This window comes from Dacryopinax primogenitus (assembly GCF_000292625.1).
Source record: "Dacryopinax primogenitus strain DJM-731 SS1 chromosome Unknown DACRYscaffold_13, whole genome shotgun sequence".
NCBI lineage: Eukaryota > Fungi > Basidiomycota > Dacrymycetes > Dacrymycetales > Dacrymycetaceae > Dacryopinax > Dacryopinax primogenitus.
In genome coordinates, this window is record NW_024467210.1 from 957,426 (window position 1) to 978,905 (window position 21,480).

At 52.6% G+C, this 21,480-nt stretch overlaps 7 protein-coding genes across 7 annotated transcripts; 4 read left to right on the forward strand and 3 right to left on the reverse strand.

The window, feature by feature from the left end:
- Window positions 1-1,423: 1,423 nt before the first annotated feature.
- DACRYDRAFT_117405 (NFX1-type zinc finger-containing protein 1) lies at window positions 1,424-9,009 on the forward strand (the record flags this gene model as incomplete). Its single annotated transcript, XM_040770376.1, has 12 exons — window positions 1,424-3,078; window positions 3,128-3,989; window positions 4,039-4,437; window positions 4,488-4,654; window positions 4,702-5,038; window positions 5,088-5,806; window positions 5,863-6,762; window positions 6,818-6,927; window positions 6,979-7,137; window positions 7,189-7,669; window positions 7,722-8,554; window positions 8,596-9,009. The coding sequence occupies exons 1-12, from the start codon at window positions 1,527-1,529 to the stop codon at window positions 9,007-9,009; spliced, it is 6,933 nt and encodes a 2,310-aa protein (XP_040627348.1). The 5' UTR covers window positions 1,424-1,526.
- A 1,098-nt stretch (window positions 9,010-10,107) lies between these two features.
- On the forward strand, window positions 10,108-11,017 carry DACRYDRAFT_117407 (uncharacterized protein; the record flags this gene model as incomplete). The annotated part of the gene is made up of 3 exons (XM_040770377.1): window positions 10,108-10,300; window positions 10,477-10,556; window positions 10,608-11,017. The coding sequence occupies 3 exons, from the start codon at window positions 10,108-10,110 to the stop codon at window positions 10,860-10,862; spliced, it is 528 nt and encodes a 175-aa protein (XP_040627349.1). The 3' UTR covers window positions 10,863-11,017.
- Window positions 11,018-11,467: 450 nt separating this feature from the next.
- On the reverse strand, window positions 11,468-12,215 carry DACRYDRAFT_117408 (uncharacterized protein; the record flags this gene model as incomplete). Its single annotated transcript, XM_040770378.1, has 3 exons — window positions 12,080-12,215; window positions 11,760-12,015; window positions 11,468-11,701 (listed from the first exon to the last, which is right to left on the reverse strand). Exons 1-3 carry the CDS (start codon window positions 12,184-12,186, stop codon window positions 11,468-11,470), a joined length of 597 nt encoding a protein of 198 aa, XP_040627350.1. The 5' UTR covers window positions 12,187-12,215.
- A 1,094-nt stretch (window positions 12,216-13,309) lies between these two features.
- On the forward strand, window positions 13,310-14,201 carry DACRYDRAFT_117409 (uncharacterized protein; the record flags this gene model as incomplete). The annotated part of the gene is made up of 2 exons (XM_040770379.1): window positions 13,310-13,701; window positions 13,754-14,201. The coding sequence occupies 2 exons, from the start codon at window positions 13,310-13,312 to the stop codon at window positions 14,199-14,201; spliced, it is 840 nt and encodes a 279-aa protein (XP_040627351.1).
- A 475-nt stretch (window positions 14,202-14,676) lies between these two features.
- On the reverse strand, window positions 14,677-17,933 carry DACRYDRAFT_117410 (uncharacterized protein; the record flags this gene model as incomplete). Its single annotated transcript, XM_040770380.1, has 8 exons — window positions 14,677-15,324; window positions 15,375-15,469; window positions 15,519-15,952; window positions 16,002-16,170; window positions 16,216-16,467; window positions 16,517-16,569; window positions 16,616-17,475; window positions 17,527-17,933. 8 exons carry the CDS (start codon window positions 17,931-17,933, stop codon window positions 14,832-14,834), a joined length of 2,763 nt encoding a protein of 920 aa, XP_040627352.1. The 3' UTR covers window positions 14,677-14,831.
- A 176-nt stretch (window positions 17,934-18,109) lies between these two features.
- Window positions 18,110-19,500, forward strand: DACRYDRAFT_109173 (uncharacterized protein; the record flags this gene model as incomplete). Its single annotated transcript, XM_040768829.1, has 4 exons — window positions 18,110-18,571; window positions 18,622-19,107; window positions 19,158-19,210; window positions 19,266-19,500. The coding sequence occupies 4 exons, from the start codon at window positions 18,110-18,112 to the stop codon at window positions 19,498-19,500; spliced, it is 1,236 nt and encodes a 411-aa protein (XP_040627353.1).
- A 534-nt stretch (window positions 19,501-20,034) lies between these two features.
- On the reverse strand, window positions 20,035-21,480 carry DACRYDRAFT_109174 (kinase-like protein; the record flags this gene model as incomplete). Its single annotated transcript, XM_040768830.1, has 6 exons — window positions 20,035-20,228; window positions 20,283-20,448; window positions 20,500-20,618; window positions 20,777-20,875; window positions 20,926-21,236; window positions 21,305-21,480. The coding sequence occupies 6 exons, from the start codon at window positions 21,478-21,480 to the stop codon at window positions 20,035-20,037; spliced, it is 1,065 nt and encodes a 354-aa protein (XP_040627354.1).

Here is a 21,480-nt window from a genome sequence, read left to right on the forward strand (position 1 = left end):
TAGCATCGGGTAAGGACGACAAGGCGGTCCTCTCCTCGGATAACCCCAGCAACGACAACCGCCCGGTTCAACTCAGCGACAGCGTGAGGCCGCATCCCCCGTCGGATATCGAAAGTCATATATGCTGCTCCTGCAATCTGCTGATTCGTCCCCACACACCCACTTCTCACGTTTCCACAGTGTCTGGGAAGCCGGCCACTCGTTTTCTCGTATAATCAGGTAAAGACGCCGTCCCAGTAGTTCTCCTGCCTTTTCCGGTATTACCTCAGACACTGCCCCCTTTGTATTGTAGTCTACTCTGTTAGGGAATATGAGCTCGTATACCAGGGGTTAGTCTACGTGCTGGTTCAGGGGACCACACCCACCTACTACTTTCCTACTCAATGAAGCGTGTTTCTTCTCTCTTGCAAAACTTCTCACACTTGATCTATCTCCTGCTCTCTTGTAAGCCACTGTACGGTGTCCAATACATGGGTAACTGGTCCAGTCGCGTACAAGGAGGCGCCAGGAGAAGAACTTAGTTTCGATGCCGTTCGGACAGACATGAGGGACAGACGGAGGAGCAGGTGAAGAGAACCGACGTGCTGCGCCAACAGTGCGGGCATGGTGGATGGATCATGTAAGGGCGGCACCGTGTACGACAGAGTGCAACAGCAGTCGCAATCTGTTTGCACGTCTGTATGCAGGGTGAGGGAAGGAACGCACTCTGGGTTTGCGCCTCGATATAAGATTATGCGCTCCGAGACCCCTGTCCGAGTTCGATCATACTTGCATGACATCAATACATTTCCTTTTCCATCAGATGTTGTTCTACCGGTTGGGTGCGACTCATGTTTTGTACACGGTGAGATACAGACTTGCTCAGAGCGATGAACTCATAGATACGCATAGAGATACTGTATGTTTCCATTTTCACTGCACGAAGACGCTCGCTGACAGGCGTGCACAGCACGGAAATTGGTTCGAGGATATCGAAGTCACTCATTTTAGACAAGGCGTGTCGCATAGAGAAGCACTATATCTCGTGATATTGACATCCAGTCGGTCATTGACATCCAGTCGGTCATTGACATCCAGTCGGTCATGGCGAACTAAACCTGGGAGGAGAGTCAGCATAGACTCGCCATAGACAGCTGATGGGACTGCGCACCAGGAACATCTCTTCTCTCTCTCTTCTCTGAGACACCTCAGGCTCGCTTACATGTGTCGCATATGCTACGAATCAAAGCATAAAGAGCGACGCACAATAGATCAATGTTACCAATATGTCATGACTGTAGTTCCAACCTCGAGAAGTGGCGTGAACATCACGTAATTGGCTCCGCTTTTCTGGCCTTTTTTTGACGCGCTGAAATCCGCCTCGGCACCGACACGTACAACCGTACAACCGTCTGGTATTGGCAATGGTTCGAAGAGAGACGGCGTCGAAGCAAGGGGGCTATGTACTGGGACTTGCCAGCAACGTCCCAGAAAATCCGGCATGATCTGAATCCCGATGGCGTGGCCTGTGCACGAGGCCACCCTGGATGCCTTATCTACTTGACCTGTATCTTGTCACCTCACCCGTCCTTCCACCTGTCATCATGGCGGATGACGATATTCGTCTCGCCAAGCTCAAAGAATATTTTGACGCTGTTCTTGCCGGAAAACACTCGCTCAACCGACGATCCGTCCCTTTATTCCTTGAAGGCCTCTACCATCATCCAGACCCAGTATCTTGCGTTCACAAGCTCATCTCGAACGCCAAGCGTCTTTCTTTGCTCCAGCAAGCCGTATTTTCCGATATATCATCGCCGGTCTTGCAAATGCATATAACGTCGTTGATATTGTACCTCCGCCATCCGTCACTCAAAGATCTCGCTGATGGCGACTACCTTCAACGAATCGTTCGCCACCTGACGGAACCCCCGATTCTTCTGGATGCCTTGGAACGAGAATACCGAAGCGATCGACTTGCAGACGACTCGCTGCTTGCCTTGGGCTGGCTGACACTGCAGCTCATCTCTCTTCCTGACGCGCACGCCCACGATTACCGCCGGGTTGTCACTTCCAATGGCATACTCGATGCGCTCATCTCTTCTCCCCGCGAGGACACTCGCTCGATCGGCTATAGGCTCAAGCATTTTGTGGAGACGTGCAGTGTGGGCGCCGATCCTGATCTCGAAAACGGCCCGGGCGGCCGACACGATAACGATCATGTCAACTTTCGAGAAATCGCCATTCTTCCCACCACGGACGAAATCCATTGCAAAACTCCTGTTTTTCTGCGCACTGCTGTAGAAGTCGAAGACATTCCGACAGATCAGCGTCTTCAAACCCACCTCGATAACCAGTTCCGTCTGCTTCGCGAGGACATGCTCAGCGAGCTCCGACCGGAGCTCGACATTGCTACGGGCAACAAGAAGGGTCAACATCGTGGTCTCGTTGTTGAAGGTCTCCGGCTCACAGGCATTTATGCCAAGGCCCTTGAGCCTAAGGAGAAGGGCCGCCACGATAAGTGGGGTATCATTCTGGAGTGCCCGAAGAACTACGATTTCTGGTTTTTCAAGAAGGACCGCCCCAAGAAAAGAGAAGAATATCTGCTGGAGGAAGGCAATAAGCGATTCATCAAGGACATGTCCACCGCTGGCCTTATCGTCGACGATCGCGTGGTTGCGTTTCCCACCATCCGGCGCATCACTTCGCTCTTAGCGGCAAAGCCTCCATCCTTTGTTCTCCAAATAGAGGAAGAAGACGCGTTCATTCGGACGTGGATGAGCTTCCAAAAGGCACGGAATATCAAGCTGATACAGGTCGACACGCCGGTATTCTCGTATGAGCCCGTTCTTAAGGCTCTTCAGCGCATCGAGCATTCGCCTCTGCTCTCTGAACTGATTTGCTGGGATCCTGGTTACGCTGTTCAAGATCCTGCAATGTCTCCCAAACTGCTTTCCATCGTGGAAAAAGTGAGACGGAATCCCGCACAAGATCTTGCCTCCCTTACTGGCAGCTCCAAACCACTCGTGCTCGACAGTGCCCAAGCAAATGCACTGCTTTCTGGTCTAACCAGGAGTGTTTCCATCATACAAGGCCCACCAGGTATGTCGTCAGTCCATTGTCTGATTCAATACCAAAATCTCCCGGCCAGGCACAGGGAAGTCCTTCATCGGCGCGCTTCTGGCCAAGCTCTTTCACGACAACACAAATAGCAAGATACTTGTTTGTTGCTATACCAATCACGCGCTGGACCAGTTTTTAGAAGATCTTTTGGATATCGGAATCCTCGCCTCTGGTATTGTTCGCCTCGGCGGCAAATCGACACTGCGTACTGAGCCCCTGAGCCTTTACAACCAACGAGCACTGGGGCCCAGATTTCGCCATAGCGATTGGACAGAGATCAACGGGTACCACAGACAGTCCTCAGCCGCTGCCGCCCGTCTAAATCGTTCATTCTTGGCTGGCTCCCTAGTGACCCACAAGAATCTCATGACACATATTGAATTTGACGATCCTGATTTCTACGAAGCCCTTTCGTTCGAGAACGAGGACAACATGCAGACGGTGGGCAAGAATGGACAACGAATTGCCCCAAACTATCTTTTGAGTCGCTGGCTGAAAGGCCAAGATGCTGGCGCGCTACGCGAGCTCCCATGTGTTCTGGCGTCGTCCCGGATATGGGTTATGCCACTTGAGCAGCGCATCGCCAAACGTACCCAATGGGAAACTGCCGTCCTGAATCAATACGCGCGCAAGCTGTTTCAAGAAGGTCGCAGGTTCAACATTTCTCAAGGGAATCTTGAGCGCAAGTTTGCGAGTGGAGAACGATCGACGCTATGTTCAAAGCGCATTGTTGGTTGCACCACTACGTATGCGGCCAAATATAAAGAAGACATTGCGGCAGTCAAACCAGACCTCGTTCTCGTGGAAGAGGCTGGGGAGCTTTTGGAGAGCCATGTTCTTACTGCCTTAGTATCAACCACGAATAGGCTGATACTTATCGGGGACCATAAGTAAGTCAGAGGCCTGTCGAGGGGATGTGACACTTACGGTGATACTCAGGCAGCTTCGCCCCAAGGTTGATAGCCACGACCTCACTGTAGAGAAAGGACGTGGATATGACCTCAACAGGTCTTTGTTTGAACGGCTTGTCATGAAGGGCTTTCGACACGATACTCTGAGCAAGCAGCATCGTATGCGTCCGGAAATCTCGGCCTATGTTCGCCGCCTGACCTACCCAGAGCTTGTGGACGGTGATGGTACGCACAACCGTCCGGACATCCGTGGTCTGCGGGACAATATCATATTCTTTGCGCATTCTAGTCCGGAGGATGAAGACGCCGGATCGAATGATATGGAGCAAGGGCACAAGTCTTCCAAACAAAACGAATTCGAGGTGGCAATGGTTCTGAAAATTCTGCGCTACCTCGGACAGCAAGGCTATGGCACAGATGAAATAGCGTGCGCCCATTTCGAACTTACAAGCTGCCAGTCCTGACCGTGCTAAATAGCATTCTCACCCCATATCTGGGCCAACTTCACCGGCTTCGCGAAACACTCCAAAAGGACAATGATCCTGTTCTGAATGACTTAGACACGTTCGATTTAGTGCGAGCGGGACTATTGTCTGCGCATGCTGCCTCTATTACCAAGAAGCGTATTCGTTTGGCAACAATCGGTATGTGAAATCATTCCAGCTATCTAATAAAGACTTACCGAGGACAGATAATTATCAAGGAGAAGAAAGCAGCATTGTTATCGCCTCACTCGTTCGAGGCAATGCAACTCGTGACATAGGATTTATGTCCTCTCCAGAACGAGTGAATGTCTTGATGTCTCGTGCTCGAAATGGTCTCATTATCATCGGTAATCTTGATACCTTCTCCGATCCTCGGACTGGAGGAGGGACTTGGGTACCGCTCTTGTCGATGCTGAAGGAAGACGGACACATCTACGATGGTTTGCCTGTGAAGTGTGAACGCCATCCGGCGCATACTGCGTTGTTGGCAACGCCCGCACAATTCGAGGAGGAATGTCCTGATGGTGGCTGCAAATCTCCGTGGTACGTACGCAGCCCTCTTTTTCTAATACGCTGCTCATCCCCGATATAGCTCGGAGACACTTGCTTGTGGACTGCATTTGTGCCCATCAAAGTGCCATCAGCTGTTTGATCACTCAAAGATGAAGTGTGAACGCGTCTTAGATGACAAGTGCACAAATGGCCATCGACGGACGTGGAAATGTTATGAAAACCCACCTCCAACCTGTCGTGCATGTGACGATGCCACTGCCATTGCTGAGAAGAAGAAAGAGAAGGCATTCGAAGCCCAGAAGAAGCGGGAACAGAAGCAACGTGAATACGAGGTCAAGCGGGCGGAGATTCAGGCAGAAATTGACAACAAGCGCGAATTCCAGGCAGAACTTGAACTGGAGCGGCAGCGAACGAAAGTGCTTACTCAGCTGGAAAAGGATCGTGACAATACTTCTTCACGAACGGAGGGAGTCATTTCCTCAGCTTTCGAACCCACTCCCCCTGCACTCGTCCCCAGCTCGGAACATGGCCATTCATCTTCAGGAGTTATTACTCCCGATGAGAGCCCTTTGGCCCAGAGACCTCCGTCATTGTCCGAAGAAGATGAGTGGCAACGACAAAAGGCTTTGGAAGGGGCCGATAATGCCAGTATAGACGAGATCATGAAGATGGTTGGTCTCAAAGAGGTGAAGGCCCAAATTCTTCGCATCAAGGATAAGATAGTCGTCAGTATTCGCCAAGGGACATCCATGAAAGATGAACGCTTTCATGTCGTTTTCCTGGGCAATCCAGGCACTGGTCAGTCTCTATCTATTTGACAATGTCGGCCTCTTTTCAAATGGATATTTTTGCAGGCAAAACGACGGTTGCACGCCTTTATGCGAAATTTTTGACAACGGAAGGCGTTATTTCTGGGTCTGAGTTCTTTGAGACATCTGCATCCCGCCTTGCCAGTGACGGCATACTGAGCTTCCAGAAAGCCCTCGAGTCTATCCTTAACGCAGGGGGAGGCGCAGTATTCATCGACGAGGCTTATCAGCTTGCGAGCAGCAGTTCCCAAGGCAGTTCAATTCTGAATTTTCTCCTCACTGAAATGGAGAATCACCACGATAAGCTTGTTTTCATATTTGCCGGCTACAATAGGGAGATGGAGAAGTTTTTCGAGCATAACCCGGGACTGAACAGTCGCATCCCCTATCGTTTGAGCTTTCAAGATTATTCGGATAAGGAGCTGCTGGCCATGCTGGAGCAAAGCATTGTGAAGAAATACGATGGGCGGATGAAGATCGAGGGCGGCATGCACGGCTTGTACGCTCGCATTTGTGTCCGTCGACTTGGTCGTGCACGTGGCCGTGACGGGTTTGGGAATGCCCGTGCCCTGCAGGGCATTGTCACATTCATCTCAGAGCGCCAAGCCATGCGTCTGAAAGTGGAACGAAGAGCTGGTCTCTCTCCCGACGACTTCTTGCTAACGAAGGACGACATGATTGGACCAGATCCTTCTAAGGTTCTAGAGGAGAACGTCACATGGAAAGAGCTTATGAGCCTCATCGGCCTGGATGCAGTTAAGCAAGCGGTTCGCAACCTTTTTAACCTCGTCGAAAGCAATTATCGTCGCGATTTGAAGGAGAAGGAGCCCCTTGCCATGTCCCTCAACTGCGTTTTCCTTGGAAATCCGGGCACTGGGAAGACGACTGTTGCGAATCTGTATGGCCAGATTTTAGCAGACTTAGGCCTCCTTTCTCGCGGAGAAGGTCAGTCACTTCATATAATTCAACCATCAGCCTTCTCATCAATTACTTTGAACAGTCGTTTTGAAGAATCCCTCAGACTTCATTGGATCTGTTCTCGGAGAGTCAGAATCAAAGACAAAGACTATTCTTGCCTCCACAGTTGGAAAGGTTCTGGTAATTGATGAGGTAGCATCACATGCATGCCATTGTTTATTGCAGAATTCTGACGCCATTCAGGCTTATATGCTACATGGTGGTTCCGCGTCAAACTCGACATCAGATCCCTATAAGACGTCGGTTATTGATACCCTTGTGGCGGAGGTTCAAAGTGTGCCTGGTGAAGATCGCTGCGTGATAATGTGCGGTTATGAAGCCCAGATGGTGAAGATGTTTCAGGTCCGCCATCTAATTTAAACTGGCTTGACTGGAAGTTGACATGTCATGTAGGAGGTGAATCCAGGACTATCGCGACGGTTCCAAATCGAAAAGCCATTCCGTTTTGAAGACTTCACCGATTCTCAACTTCTGGAGATCCTCAACTCGAAGCTGAAGCGACAAGACCTTGACGCGACACCTGAGGCAAAAGCAGTTGCCATTGGGCTCCTGAACCGTGCACGAAATCGACCTAACTTTGGTAACGCTGGAGAGGTCGACAATTTGCTCTCCAAAGCCAAAGAGCGTGCACAGCCGCGAGGATTGACCGATGACGTGATCTTCCAGCCGGAAGACTTCGACCCAGATTTTGGTCGAGTGGCCCGATCCAACGATGCCCTTGAGCAGCTCTTTGCCGGCGATGTCGGGCATGAGATGATTGTCGAGAAACTTAGGGCATATCAAAATATCGCGACTCGCATGCAAAAGAGGAGACAAGGTATAAATGAGCTTAGGCGGCTCATTCCGACCAACTTTGTCTTCAAGGGTCCACCAGGTAATTCACCTTCACCTGTCCGGAACCAGTTCCCGAATTGATCCTTCTGTAGGTACAGGCAAAACAACCACGGCTCGAAAAATGGGAATGTTCTATTACAACATGGGCTTTCTCAACACTCCTGAGGTTGTCGAGTGCTCTGCCTCTGACCTTGTTGGAGAGTACATAGGTCACACCGGACCGAAAACGGAGGGAGTCTTCAGCAGAGCTCGGGGAAAGGTCCTATTCATTGACGAGGCTTATCGGCTCGCTCATGGTCCCTTCGCAAAGGAAGCGGTGGACGAGATGGTAGACCTTTTGACGAAAGAAGAATACGTTGGTCGATTGGTTGTAGTCCTCGCTGGCTACGAGGATCAGATGAACCAGCTCCTATCAGTGAATCCCGGTCTCTCGAGTCGATTTCCAGAAGAGATTCACTTCCACAACCTCCCGCCCGTCGCATGTCTACGCATCCTCTTCCACGAGCTGAAGAAGCAAGGGGTATCCTGCCCACACTTTCCATCACCGGAATCTCAAGGCCATGAAGAATTAATTTTCCTATTCGAAGAACTGTCCCGCCTTCCAACTTGGGGCAACGCACGCGACGTGAAGGAATTAGCTAAAAGGATGGAACGACAGGCGTTCGATCGTGCGTCGGAGTCTCCGGATTTAGACCTCCACCTCTCCATCGAAGATGCCATTGCCTGCGTCACCAAGTTGGCCGAGGAACGAGTTGCCCGTGACTCAATGACCACACGAATTGACCCCGTCCCTGGCCATGGCGCAACTCTCCAGCTTTCCACCCCTTCACTGCCCCTTCCATCCCCATCCATCTCGCGGGTCAAGACCTTGCTCACTGTACCCTCTGATGAAGCTGTCTTGAAAACAGCAAGGGGAGAGGATGACGTACAGCGGGACCCGGCGTTACTGATGCTGTTTGGTTGCAGCTCCAGACAGATGATCAAAAGAACAGGGAGGTGCAGGAGAAGGCCGATGTCCTAATCCGTCAGCTAGAGAGTGAGGTGAAAAGTGCCGACGATGCACAAACAGCAGCTGAGAAAGACCACGAGGAGCTCGCGAGGAAGATCGAGACCAACGCCGACGACCAGAACGCATCTCGGCTTCTTGAGCAGCAAAGGATCGACAAGATACGTGCTGCTGCTGACGCCGAGTTAGGCCGTCGAGCCCTGGAGGCGGAGAAGGAGCGCCAGCGTAAGGCGCAGAGAGAAGAGGCGCGCATGCAACAGAAGTTGCGAGATATGGGCGTTTGTGTTGCTGGCTTCAGATGGATCAAGCAGGTGGATGGATATCGCTGTGCAGGGGGTTCGCATTGGGTCTCTTCCCAAGACCTTAGAGATTAGGTCTGTAGGTCAGAGGACAGCTGATGTGGTTTCCAACCAGCAGCTGAGATATTACTTGGGTGCTTGGAAGAAACCTACCCAAACTCTCTTGGGTTCGTGTTGGTTTCTGACCCGCAACCGAGGAGTTGCTCGTCTGCTCGGAGGAAATCAAGGGATGTGTATTGATAATTATTATTCCAGTTGGTGTGAAACACATACAACACTTCATTGAGGAGATGTTAATGACAATGCGCACCATGAATAGTGACGAATAGGAAAAAGGAAATTACGACGGTCACGAACCGTATGTTACAGTTGCTCCCATGACTACCGAACGCAACCGGACCTTAACTGTGAGGCACTACCATATTTGGTAAATTCCACCATGCGAGCAAATCAAGCTGCCGCCTCTCTCTCAACTAGCTATGGGTCGGATGCTTGACAAACAAGAAGTCCAAGTTGGGCAACGTCTCTTGGTTGTCTCCAAGCAAAAGAGCTAACGTATTGGTTATTGCAGGCCTGTAATAGGACGAGGAGAGAATGCCCGTGTGCTGCGAGAGGCGCAACGGGTGGGAGGATGCCGCAAGACAGGTTGAGACGAGAATAGCAAAAGGTCGCTGGGAACGGTCGGAATGCTCGTTATGTACGTTGTTCTGGTAGTCATCTGCGGAGACATGCTGAAATTGCATGGAATGTGAGGAGCAACACGATAACGCTCGCGCGGAACACGTCTTCGGTCTCGTGACGCCGTACATATCCGTTCCGCCATTTCCCTCCCAAGCAGCATGCGCACCTGTTCGCGCAGGCTTAACCCAAACGAGGGCAACTGGAAGAGCTTCATGGGCTTCAGGTTGGCCTACATCGGGTTCATCTTCGCCTGCTGATTGTGCTGGCACCTGCCAGAGTGCAAGGGGCGGACGGACTGCGAGCTGAACATCCTGCTCGAGGGCAATGTCCGCGCACGGCAGTTTGCAGAGACCACCGTGAAGCGCAATGCGGATGTGCATGTGCATGTGCATGTGCATGGAGAGCATACGGGGATGGTCACGACGCTCGGCAAGGACACGAATGCGACGTCTGTCTAAGCGAACTTCCCTTGACACTTGGGCAAATACGATCATGCGAACTGTATCTGTCGCTCTGGTGCTTAGTACGACCTCACCGCCGATCGGCACCGATATCCCCCGGCTCGAGCCGCAGCGCATTGGCGTTCCGACGAGGTTGTACAAGCCCGTAATGCTCCCCAACGGCGGCGGTGTCAAGAAACGCAAGACTGCGCGAGCATGCGGCGGGCCGTATCTCAAGGAAGAAGGTGGGTACGAATAGGAAGATGACGAGCTCGCTCAGATCACCTACGACGCCGTTGGGGGAGGGGCCATGGCCTTTGCCATATGGAGGTCTGCCGGACTGAGGCGAGGGAAGAAGGATCAGCACGAGCTTCCACATCCAAGGGCTGAGCACCATCTGAGCAACAGGGCGATGTACAAGGTCGCTATTGGCGTGTTGGACCTGAAGCCCCAACTCAGTGGATTGCGGAACCTCGGCTGAGTTCGAGCGCCTTCTTGCAGGTCCGTATCTACTGTTCTCAGGGGAAACGTGGAGCTGACTCTCTCTCGCAGTGCCAGATGACCAACTCGTCCTCGTACATCCTCCTCTCCGGCCCATCCAACGTATTCCTCGACGGCCCCTCCGTAGCCAAATCTACGATCCCCCACGTCTCGCCGTCCGACACGTTTCCATGCTCGGTCGGGGTGGACCCTTTCCTCCGCATTACCTACCCGGCCGTCCAACAAGTCTCTCACACAGTCGACGGGCAAATTCCTCGACCAGACGAAGCAAGACGCGACCCAGTTTACCCAGCGCATCGGCATTAAGAACATAGGGAACGATGGGCCTGACGGAATGGTCGAGTGGTCGTTACGCTACTGCCTGGTGGGGAGACGGGATTGGTGCTCGGGTGGGAGGTTCCCTGAGCGCGCTAGTCACGAGCATCCTCTGGCGATAGTTTGCAGGTCTCAAATGGTGATATCCACGATTGGTACGTTTGTGCTCATGGGGGGATATGCAATTCGCTTCCTTCATGGTATTTACACGGCAAGCGTTGTCGGCCTCCCATCTCTTTAATCCTCCCTCTTTAATCCTCCAGACTTGGACAGTGAGCGATCGTCCGAGCTCTATGACCTCTTATGGGAGGTCGATCAGTTTGGACCTGCGCATTTGGGCGGGATGTTCAGAAAGGAACAAAACGTTCATTTTCTGCCTACTTATAAACACATCGGTGTAAATATTGGCAAGTTAAAGTAAGGAATGAAAGTAACAATGCGCGTATCAGGGCCTTACTGCCACAAGTCGTGAACTACTTATTAATAATCTCCCGTGGGCGTTCCTTCTGAAATGGACACCTCGACCTCACTGTTCCCTATTGTACTCCAAGTCGTTTGCCCCCGCTACCCCAGGACCGAATGGGGACCATGTGAAATCATGGTGGTCTTGCGAGGGGGGGCTTGGGTACTGTTGCAATGGGTGTGGGGACGGGGGCCGGGGTGGCGATGGGTGTGGGAAGGGGGAGTGGGGCGGCGATGGGTGTACGGACGGGGGGTGGTGCGATGGGTGTGGGGGCGGGGACGGGGCTGGGATGACTGGTATTCCGGTGTATAGTATGGTTGCCATTGTGGCCCAAGGTATGCTCGTCCTTGTCCTCCCGCGTGGAGACCTTGTGGTACCGTGTTGCTTCCTTGTGGCCCAAGGATGGATAGGGGTCTCGCGGGTACGGGTCTCGCCATAGCTGTGTTGAACCGGCGAGAGTAGTAGGTCCCGGCAGTTGCGGGGTTGGGAGGCGGTTCTCTGCCGTACGCCTGGGAGCCACCTACGGCGTCGCCTTGATTTCCAGCGGGTAGGGGTCTCGCCATAGCTGTGTTGAACCGGCGAGAGTAGTAGGTCCCGGCAGTTGCGGGGTTGGGAGGCGGTTCCCTGCCGTACGCCTGTAAGCCACCTACGGCGTCGCCTTGATTTCCAGCACGATGCTGCCTGTGGGTAGCAGTCAAAGAAATGACCACCTCCTTTGGAAACAGAGCTGTGAACGACTACTCACAAGAAATCAGGCTCGTCCACGGTCAGATCAGAGAACGTCGGGACAGGGTGTGCAAGGACCGAAGTAGAAAAAAGAATGGCAGAAAACAGACCCCAACCAACATGCATAAGTACAGTGCTGCAGAGATGAAGACCGGGGGATAGACCAGCGTGAACGAATACGCAATGTTCGAGGATGCTCTTGAAGAGAGGGATGTGGATGTGACCAGAATAATAAGAGGATATAAAGCAAGAGTGACCAGCACAAGACAAGCTACAGAGAAGTGACCAGCAACGACGAGTTTATGAGACTAGCTATAAGACCCACTGGTGGATCCTTCCTACCTCTTTTTATACTCCTCGAAAGTTAGATGGCAGTGCGACCAACTGTTAGAGCAGTACTATAGTATCGTTCAGTGGACAAGTTTTGTACGACATGACGTTGTATGAATTGAATGACTAGCCTGCGTGTGCGTGCGCGCGTCATTCAAATGAGTGAAGGGAGACCCTGAATTAAATGTTGTCCTCGTCACGATAGGCAACGAGAGCGGTTGCTCTCCTTGTTACAGCACCGGTGCCTCACGTAGCGCTCCGTCAAGCATACCTGCTTGGCTCATCTCTTCAGCCTCCGCGCATAACCCAAAGCGCTACGGCCGATTCGCCAGTCCGTGAACGACACAAGCCCGATAAGCGGCACGATACAGTAGAAGGGGGCCGCATTACCTTCTGCGCTCAAGATTATCTGCTTCGCTTCTCAGATAATCTTGAGATTATTTGACCCTAGCCCCAGATTCTCTTCTATGTCTCCGCTCTGTAAGCGCCTAAGTTGTCGGACTCAGAGCAACTTAGATTAATATTATCCTAGTTGACTGAGGTGCCTGGTTTCCAAGACACTAGCCTTAGGCTGTGCGGCTTGCTTGTCACATGCAATTTGGATTAGGAGTCTTATAATCAGGACCCTTTCCCGATCGATCATGGCCAATGTGAACTGCCGCGCGCCACATTTTTGCTAATCGGAATAGAGGGGCGGGGGCAATGGAGTCGTTCCCTTGCAGTAGCTCTGCCCGTTTCATCTTTCTAGATATTGATACAGTCATGACAAATTTACCATTCAAAATCCCTTACTCATGCTGTACGATGTATTCTCACTTCCATTCTAAGCTCTGTAACAAGGAGAGCAACCGCTCTCGTTGCCTATCGTGACGAGGACAACATTTAATTCAGGGTCTCCCTTCACTCATTTGAATGACGCATGCATACGGCTTATAGTCATTTCATACCATGTACAAAACTTGTCCACCAAACACTAGAGGCGCAGAAGGCTGAAACCCCTCCCAGTGCTCACTCATCCCCCACCCCCGCAACACCAGAGGCGCAGGAGGGTGAGAGAGATAGGCTGCATCAAGAGAAGCAGGCGGCAGATAGCGCTGCTGCAAAGGCGCGTGCGCTGCATAAGCACGCGAGAGAGCTGCATCGAGCTACGGTTCAGATACACGGGTATGGGCCGGCGGCGGCAGAGACAAAGAAGAATCAGGAGGAGAAGCAGTTTCAGTTATATGGAGCTTTTGACTCGGAGTACTCGGGTGCTGTGGGAGCGCAGCGAGCTGCAGCTGACAGATTGGATGCCAGCTTGTCGCAGGACCGGTGTGTAGTTCCTTACCAGACTACTGCGTACGGTTATTAATAACACACCTAGCGAGGTGAAAGCCCCACCACTCCCTCCAAAAAGAAGGAATTCAACCCCAGGAGTTACCAAGACTTCCCCACCTCCGAAGAAAAGGAGGAACTCAGATCCCGGGCAGCGCAAAGACGGGAACACACATCCCCTACAATTATTCACTCCAGTCACCACTCCACGCGGATCACGTCCGGCCACACCTGCCCCACAATCGCACTCAAACGCGGGCGCCCGGCATCAAGAGTCGAACCCGGACATACTTTCCCCACAAGAACTGGCGCCAACAGTACACCCTGAGCGCGTATCAAGCCCACAAAGTCAGAATGGAAAGACACCTTCCCCATCCTTAACTCCCAGCCCACCTACCGCACCACAGCCGAAGAAATGGAACAGTATGGTCGCGGGGGCAGTGAAGCAGCTAGTTCCCAAGGTGCCTGCGCCCAAACGGAACAACACAGCCAAGTGATGATTGCGCATCCCGGTCCTGCTCAACATTCTGGCATGGTCGAAATGTTTGACCGTCAGATCAAGGCGTGTCATGGATATTAACAGCCGACTTGATGTTTCTTTCCTAATCCATGGGCTACTGATTACCGTACGCCTTCAGCCGGTTCCTTCCCATGGATATTTCCCTCTCCCTGCATCGTCTTACCTCCCACCACGCGCCCCGGTACTTAGCATACCTGTACGTTAGTCTAGGACCATTCCTCCATTATCTTGCAATTCCAGATCCAGGTCATCGCACGTCCTGAATACCTTTGGTGATTTTCTTCCGCAGAGGAAGATGCCAACGTAAACTTGGGGGTCAGGGCAGGTCAGGATTGTCACTCTGTTACCTGCGTATTAGGTGTGACGCCCAGAGATAATTAGGAGGTAATGAGAATAGGTATTGATCCGACTCAATGTCCAAAGAATGATACAAGTAGAGTAGAGTGTGTAGAGTAAGACTCCGCTCTGCAATCACCATTTGCCCTGGGGCAAGAAGATGGTTGAAGAGAGAGATGGAGACGCATGTATGCGTGATGGACCGAAGGCTATATCCGCCGGATAGATCAAACATTGTGTTAGGTACAAGGACGACCATCAGATGTAAGCCCTACCACAACCCTCGTTCGTCCCAAATCGGTCTCTGCGGTGCAAGCGACTGCGTCTGAACCAATTCCGTCAAAACATCTTGCACAACTCCATCAACCGACTCTCCCCGTTTGGCGAGCAGTACTGGACCTCCGGAAATGTCCCCCAACAGTCGGATATTCTGACCCTCAATAACCTGTTCCAGCCTTCCCGTACCCACGTCCCGCACCTCAAGATAGTCCCCCGTATGGTCGAATAGCAGCAAGTGGGGTTGGCGGAAGACGACCCGTTGGGCATGGATCTCCCATCTGACGAAGGTACCGTGCCGCGCCGGCTCGCGTCGCATGTTGACGTAACAGCCAAAATGGTCGAAAACGACCAAGAGCTCGGTTTCGCCTGAGCGGACTAGGCCGAGGGGCTTAGAGGATTCGCAGCGCTGTTTAAGCGCGGCAAGGGCTTTGTCGCCCGAAACGTGCAATAGATCCGGCACAACGAGACCGGGGGCAGCGTCAGGGCTGTATGACAAGTCAGCAGATGGATCTGGAGGATGATGAGACGGACGTACGCAGCGGGGTCATAGATCGTCATGCCCTTGTCAGTACAGACGGCAATTTTCTTCTGCAGAATAGCGAAGTCATACGCATCCTTAGCGTAGAATGGCTGCAGATGATCAGCACGCACCACAGGACGCGGGAGGAGAAAACCACACCGAACCGTAAGGAACGAAATGTTTTGATCTTCCTTTCTTGTCATCTTTGTCTTCTCTTTCGTCCTCGCTATCCTTCCTCTTGCCCTTTACGGCCTCCAAGGACCGCCGATCCCACTCTTCTCCAGTGTTCACTGGCGTCCCGGTATCGGACAGCTGCAGAGCGATGAACATCTTCTTGACGCTTCTCCTGGCAGCGTAAACCACCACCCTCCGTCCCTCCATCCCTCCGACAGCAAAGAACGATACGTGCTCGTCGCGAAGAGAGACACGTTCCGGACGGCTCGTGAGCGCTTGTCCATCCCCAGCCAGGAAACGAGCGATGTTCGTAAGGGAGTAGGAGACGAGCTGCTCGTCGTACAGAATCAGGAGATGGTCGGAGTGGGGCAGGACGGCCATGTTGGTCACGTGTGAGAGCTTGAGCGCTTTGCGGTATGCTGGGATCCGGTCAGCTAGCGTCACGCCAAGGCACAAGACGCAACGAACACTTTCCGTCTCCTCTGAATCCTACCCAGACGCTGTTCGCACATGCCACGAGTACGATCTCCTTCCCCAAGGTGAAGGAAGCGGCGCAAACAATAGGCCCAGGGAGCTTGACTTTAGGGACCTTACCCTGCAAGCGGAATGCTTTGCTGAGGGCGTTGGTAGCGAACCACTGGAGCCAGTCAGCTTCAGCTACTGGGGAAGAAGACAGGCATACACGATTCGATTCCTGCTGAACGCTCATCACTCCCAGGGCATCTACGAGGGCGTCGTGCCACTGTTGCCTCTTCTCTTCCGTCTCGGCATAGAGCGTATAGCGCCTCTGCGCCCGGTCGGCGACATGGTAGACAGTGAATGGCCAGATCTGGTCGCGCGAAGTCGAGAAGGAATCGGGGGCGTGCCAATTGAATAGTCGAGATTCGGGGGGATCGGTGAAGGATCCGAGACGTAGATACTGGAGAGGTAGGGGCTGGGTGGTGTCAGGATGAATATTAGAAAAAATAGAGAGATGCGCGTACTCGGGAAACGACGACATGCTTCCCAAGATGAGGCTCCTGCTGGGTCAATAGCACTAGGGACTGCTCAGTAGCTGTCCTTTCAGCTGGGAGCTGACTCACTATAGTTATCCAGGAGCGCGACGTGCAGATCCACCCACTGGGTGTTCTTCCGCCCCAGGTGACCTGAGTGTACGAGGGTCCGCTTCTGGTCATACAAGTCCAGATCCATGAGCTCTCCTTTCCGGAAGACCAAGGTTTCGCACAGAGTCCAGAAGCGGACTTTAGCGTCCGAGGCTGCGATGCCCGGCTGGGTGGACCGGACGAAAGAGCGCAGAACAGAGAGTATAAGCTCTGCGTCCTGAGCATCTGGGTGCGAAGGTTCGGTATGCTGGAGCATGTTTTCCAATAGGAGGGCGAGGCGGGGCAAGCGAGTCACAGGCCGGGAGAGGAAGGTGATCACATCGCGCTTCCGGATCCGGGGATCGTCTGAGAAGGCCTCGAGAAGGGAAGCATAAGCTGGGTTGATCTGGAGCTCTCGTCGGTGGCGGGCTTCGGCGAGTGGGTAGTGCTTGATGTATGTCTCGTAAGCCGAGGTGCTACGCAGGCTAGAGTCGAGGATTATATCCGCGATGGAGAGAGTGTAGGGGTGTTGAGAGCGTTGGCGCTCAAATAGACGGCTGAGGAGGACGTCGTGTTGGGCTCTTATAGCAGGCAAGTTGGAGAAGACCTCTAGAAGAAAAGGGTGGGCTTGCTGTGCGAGAATGGGGGATGAGCGAAGGGTCGCGATGTAGACATCCTCTACTGCTGCCAGGTCGGAGACATAGTCCCGCTCAGACTTAATAATCTCGAAGATGATGCTCTGTCGCTGGACCTCTTTCTTCGGGAGGGAGGATAGAGCAGCGCGGGGTACGAGATGGTGCCATTCCTCGTCGGAGGGGAGTTGAGAGGCTTGGAATCGCTGGATAGCGTCTTCCTCGAACCTAAGCAGAGTGAGCACGGGAGAGAGGGGGGAGGATAGAGAGGGGGCGCACTGTCGATGCTGAAGCAGCTCTGATGCTACGAAGGTGTCGACACTCGACTCGCTGCTCCTCTGTATGAAACTATCCGTGTCGCTACCGTTCGAGGCGCTCCAACTATGCCAGGCACTCGCAGAAGGACTGCTGTCGTCATAAGTCGAGTACCGGGGTAATGCCGCCCAGCTGTGACATGTCCGTAACTGAGGCTGAGTAGGCTGAGTAGGGATAGAAAGTGAAGAGCCGGGGGTGATTGTTCTCTCGTGTGGTCGAGCCACAGGTGTGTATATAGGTAATTCGGTTGTAGAAGGACTTTCTGGTGCTTGAGGCAGAGGACGGTCTTGTATTTGTTGTACGGTGAGGTGGGGGGGAGTATGGGAGTGAGGTCGGTCAGGTACTGGTGGTGGAATTGAGGAAAGAAACATGTTGAAAGGCAAGTGCGTCTCAATGTCCCTCTTTCAAGGGTTCAATTACGGCATATGCATCGCTCGCAGTTCCGCTCATTGTCCCGGTGGCAGTGATACACGTGACGAAGCACCGGTATGAGGTGGTGACTCACCACCCCCCGATTGGTTCATTCACCGGAGGAATTACCTCGCGAATGTCCACCATACGGGACCCACGTCAAGGACCTCTATCTGGCATGGCTTTGTTGCCCTTCCAGTTCCGTCCAAGCTATACCCCACCACAGATTGCAGAACGCTGCCTCACAATCGTGCACAAGGAGGAAGAGGAATGGAACAATGGTTGCGGTGGATTTAAAGACGACCAACTCAATCCCTTCGAATCTGTGGGCATTAAAGTGTTGAGGCCTGAAGACCTCCCTGACGACAAATTGCGCGCTGTGCAAATCGCCGACCAACCGCCTGCTGATGAGCACTTACAGGTAAAGACACGCTTCACATCGGTTGTCAAGCCGTGTGACGAGACGACTACCTCCCTTCCCGAACTGAGCGACGAAACTCTTGCTAGTGTCATTGACATGAATTGTTGCGGTATGCGGGATAGTGGCGTGCTTGTTTTCCGAGCTTGTTGGAACGGGATAGAAGTCTTCATCAAATTGGTGCGTCAATGTTCTGACCGATCGCTCACCGCTCACTTGTCTATATATAGTATCCTTTGCCGGAAGCAATGTTGCAGTTCGAGTCCGAGAAGACTGCCTACACCGCTTTCCGAAACGCGTACGAAAAGGCGCCCAAGTGTCTACCCATATGTTACGGTTGGCGCAGAAATCCCTCGCCTCTCTTTCCCGACGTCGATCCCCAGGCAGAAAGTGTCATTATCATGCTGGAGTACCTTAGGGGTGAACCTGTGACGAGCGAGTCCATCAAAGAACCCATTGTCTTCGACGCATTGGAAGCATTGGCCGCGGTACACCTCGCGGGGGTGATACACATGGACGTCAAGCCCGAACATTTCCTCATTGTGAGAGATGTCGGCAACCGCAGCAGCAGCGACGACCCAGCGCACAGCGACGAGCAACTAGGGTACAAAGTGGTGATTATTGACTTCGATTGTTCCGATCTGCCCCTCGGTATTCCCTGGGCTTGGGGTGGGAGATGGCGGAGGCATGGTACATGTTTCTCGATCTGCGTTCCGGTATGTGCCAACTCCCACTGAAGTTTCCCACGCTGATTTAATTGGCACAGGGTTATGAGAGGGTAAGAGAGTTGAGGGATTGTAGGACTCCGTCGGCTGCATTGTATCATGGCAGATATAAGCAGCGCAGCAATAACATACTTCTTGCCCTGACGCAGGTCTTACTCCTGGTCGCTCAGAATTGCAGTCAGCCGCTACCAGCTGATGCTAACCGCCGCCCTTTGTATCGAGCTCGCCGCGGGCGACAAGAGGGCAACCGGGTCCTCCGCTCTGCCAAATGAGCGCCGAACCTCCACCAACTCACCAGGCTCGACCGGCCGTTTCAGTAATCCGAACGCTGCGGACGACCAATGGGTACCAACGCCTTTGTCCCATCGCCCGAAATTACATTGATAGAGGTCGCGCACCGGCTGATGTTGGAGGGTGTGATGAGGTATCGGTAGTGCGTGGTGGTGTTCGATCGGGAGGTGAAGCAACGCAGCCACCCTCAACGGGATTGCTGCTCGTTACTGCCCTCACACAGTGATCCCTCATTTGAAGTCAAGCCAGCATTCAAATCCTGTTTCAACATCTCGACTTACTTGGACTATCTTTCAATTACTACCTATGTTACAGTGTGAACTATTTGAACTATCTTCCCTCTACTCCTGACACCTCAAGGGAGGTGTAGAGTGAAGAATGACCAGGGAAACTGGTAGTACCATGAGAAGAGCTTATCTAATAAGCTGATCAATAGTCAAGAAAATAATTAATCACTAAGACCTGAAATGGGAATGATGGGACTTGTGAGATCCAAGGGTCAAACACACCAAAAGCAAGCTGTCCGCTTCCTGCCAAGCAGACGGTATGTGCACTCTTCCTCCTCCTGGTGCTCACAGACAATGAAATAATGAAATCAGCATACTACAGTACAACACAGATTGCCGCTCATCCGCCATACGCCGATTTCAACCAATCGTGCATCTGTAGCTCCCTGGCCGACGCCCGTTCCGTGGGATCAAGCTGGAGACATTTGGCAATGAAGGCGGCTGCCTGAACGGCTTCTTTTTTGGACAATTTATACCTCACCAAAATGACCTTGATGGGATCCGGCCGGAACTCTGATATGTGCAGAAATCGTCCTGCAGAGCCAGCCTTTAGCGTGATACCCTTGGTATACGACGGACAAGGCGCACCCTCAGCGTCAAAGAACTTGTCCCGGGCCGCGGAGTTGTCGAGCAACGAGCCGAAGTCGGTTCCTGTGTACTCCAACATTTGCGCAAGATGCTCTTCTTCGTCAGGCTCCCCGGTACTCTCCAGCTTTGGATTGAACAACCAGTGACCCGTCAGGAGTTCGAATGTCTGTTTTTTCAGGGTCAGATCATTAGCCGAACTCGTGCAACGTCAACCTACCATACATCCTAACATCCAAATGTCGACCTTGGTTGAAAGACCGGCCTTGAGAAGAATTTCCGGGGCACGTAACGCGTACGGACTGACGTCTTGATCACGGGCTTCCCCGACCCGGAACGCTGGAAACAGTGTTAGTGGTTACGTTTTGCGGCACACAACTTGCCATGTACCAGTGCTGAAGTCCGTCAGAACAACATTGATGAAACAAGCCCATGACGGGTCCGAATTCCAGGCAAATGGAGGTACAATAGGCTGGGATGGGAACGTGCGTACGTACGTCCGCCTATGTTGACTTCGTCTATGGACCCATTCTGGGTTTCAATATCAGTCGTGTCGAGGATGGGTGTTGCAAACAGAACATTACGCCCATGGAGATCTACTAAGCATTAGTCACTTTCACCCTCGCCTAGGGTAGAAAAACGGAACCGGAATGAATTATTCCAAGCGAATCGAGGCACACCAGGGCTTCCACAATCTGGACCACGAAAAGCTTCACAATGTGTACCGGTAGACGTTTTTCGGGAGCGGACAAGCGAAATGCAGTAAGGTCGAGACCGAGTACATCTAGAACCAGGCATTGATGTTTGCCGTGTGGCCCTTGCTCTTCAAAATTGTCCCAAAGAAGAGGCAACCGATCCCTTTCATCTTGAAGGCCGCGGATTTGGACGAGGATGGGCGACTCTTCGGAGTTGTGCGTCGCGGAGACCGTGCATATCTTGATTGCCACGTAGCGAGGACTGTTGACATGGGTATGGGCTTCAATCTGCAAAAAAAAAAAATTGAACGAAGGCGAATGAACACGCACCTGTCGGCATTGCGCTTTTTATCCTCTGCAAGCCAGGTGGTGGACATCGAACCGTGACCCAGTTTGCGGAGTACTTTGTATCGACCGCGGTTCAACAGCCCCCCAGGCAGGGCGGGGAAGTAGCCAGAGCTTTGGTCAGCCGTAAGTTGGAGATCCTCGCAGTCGGTGCGGCTCAT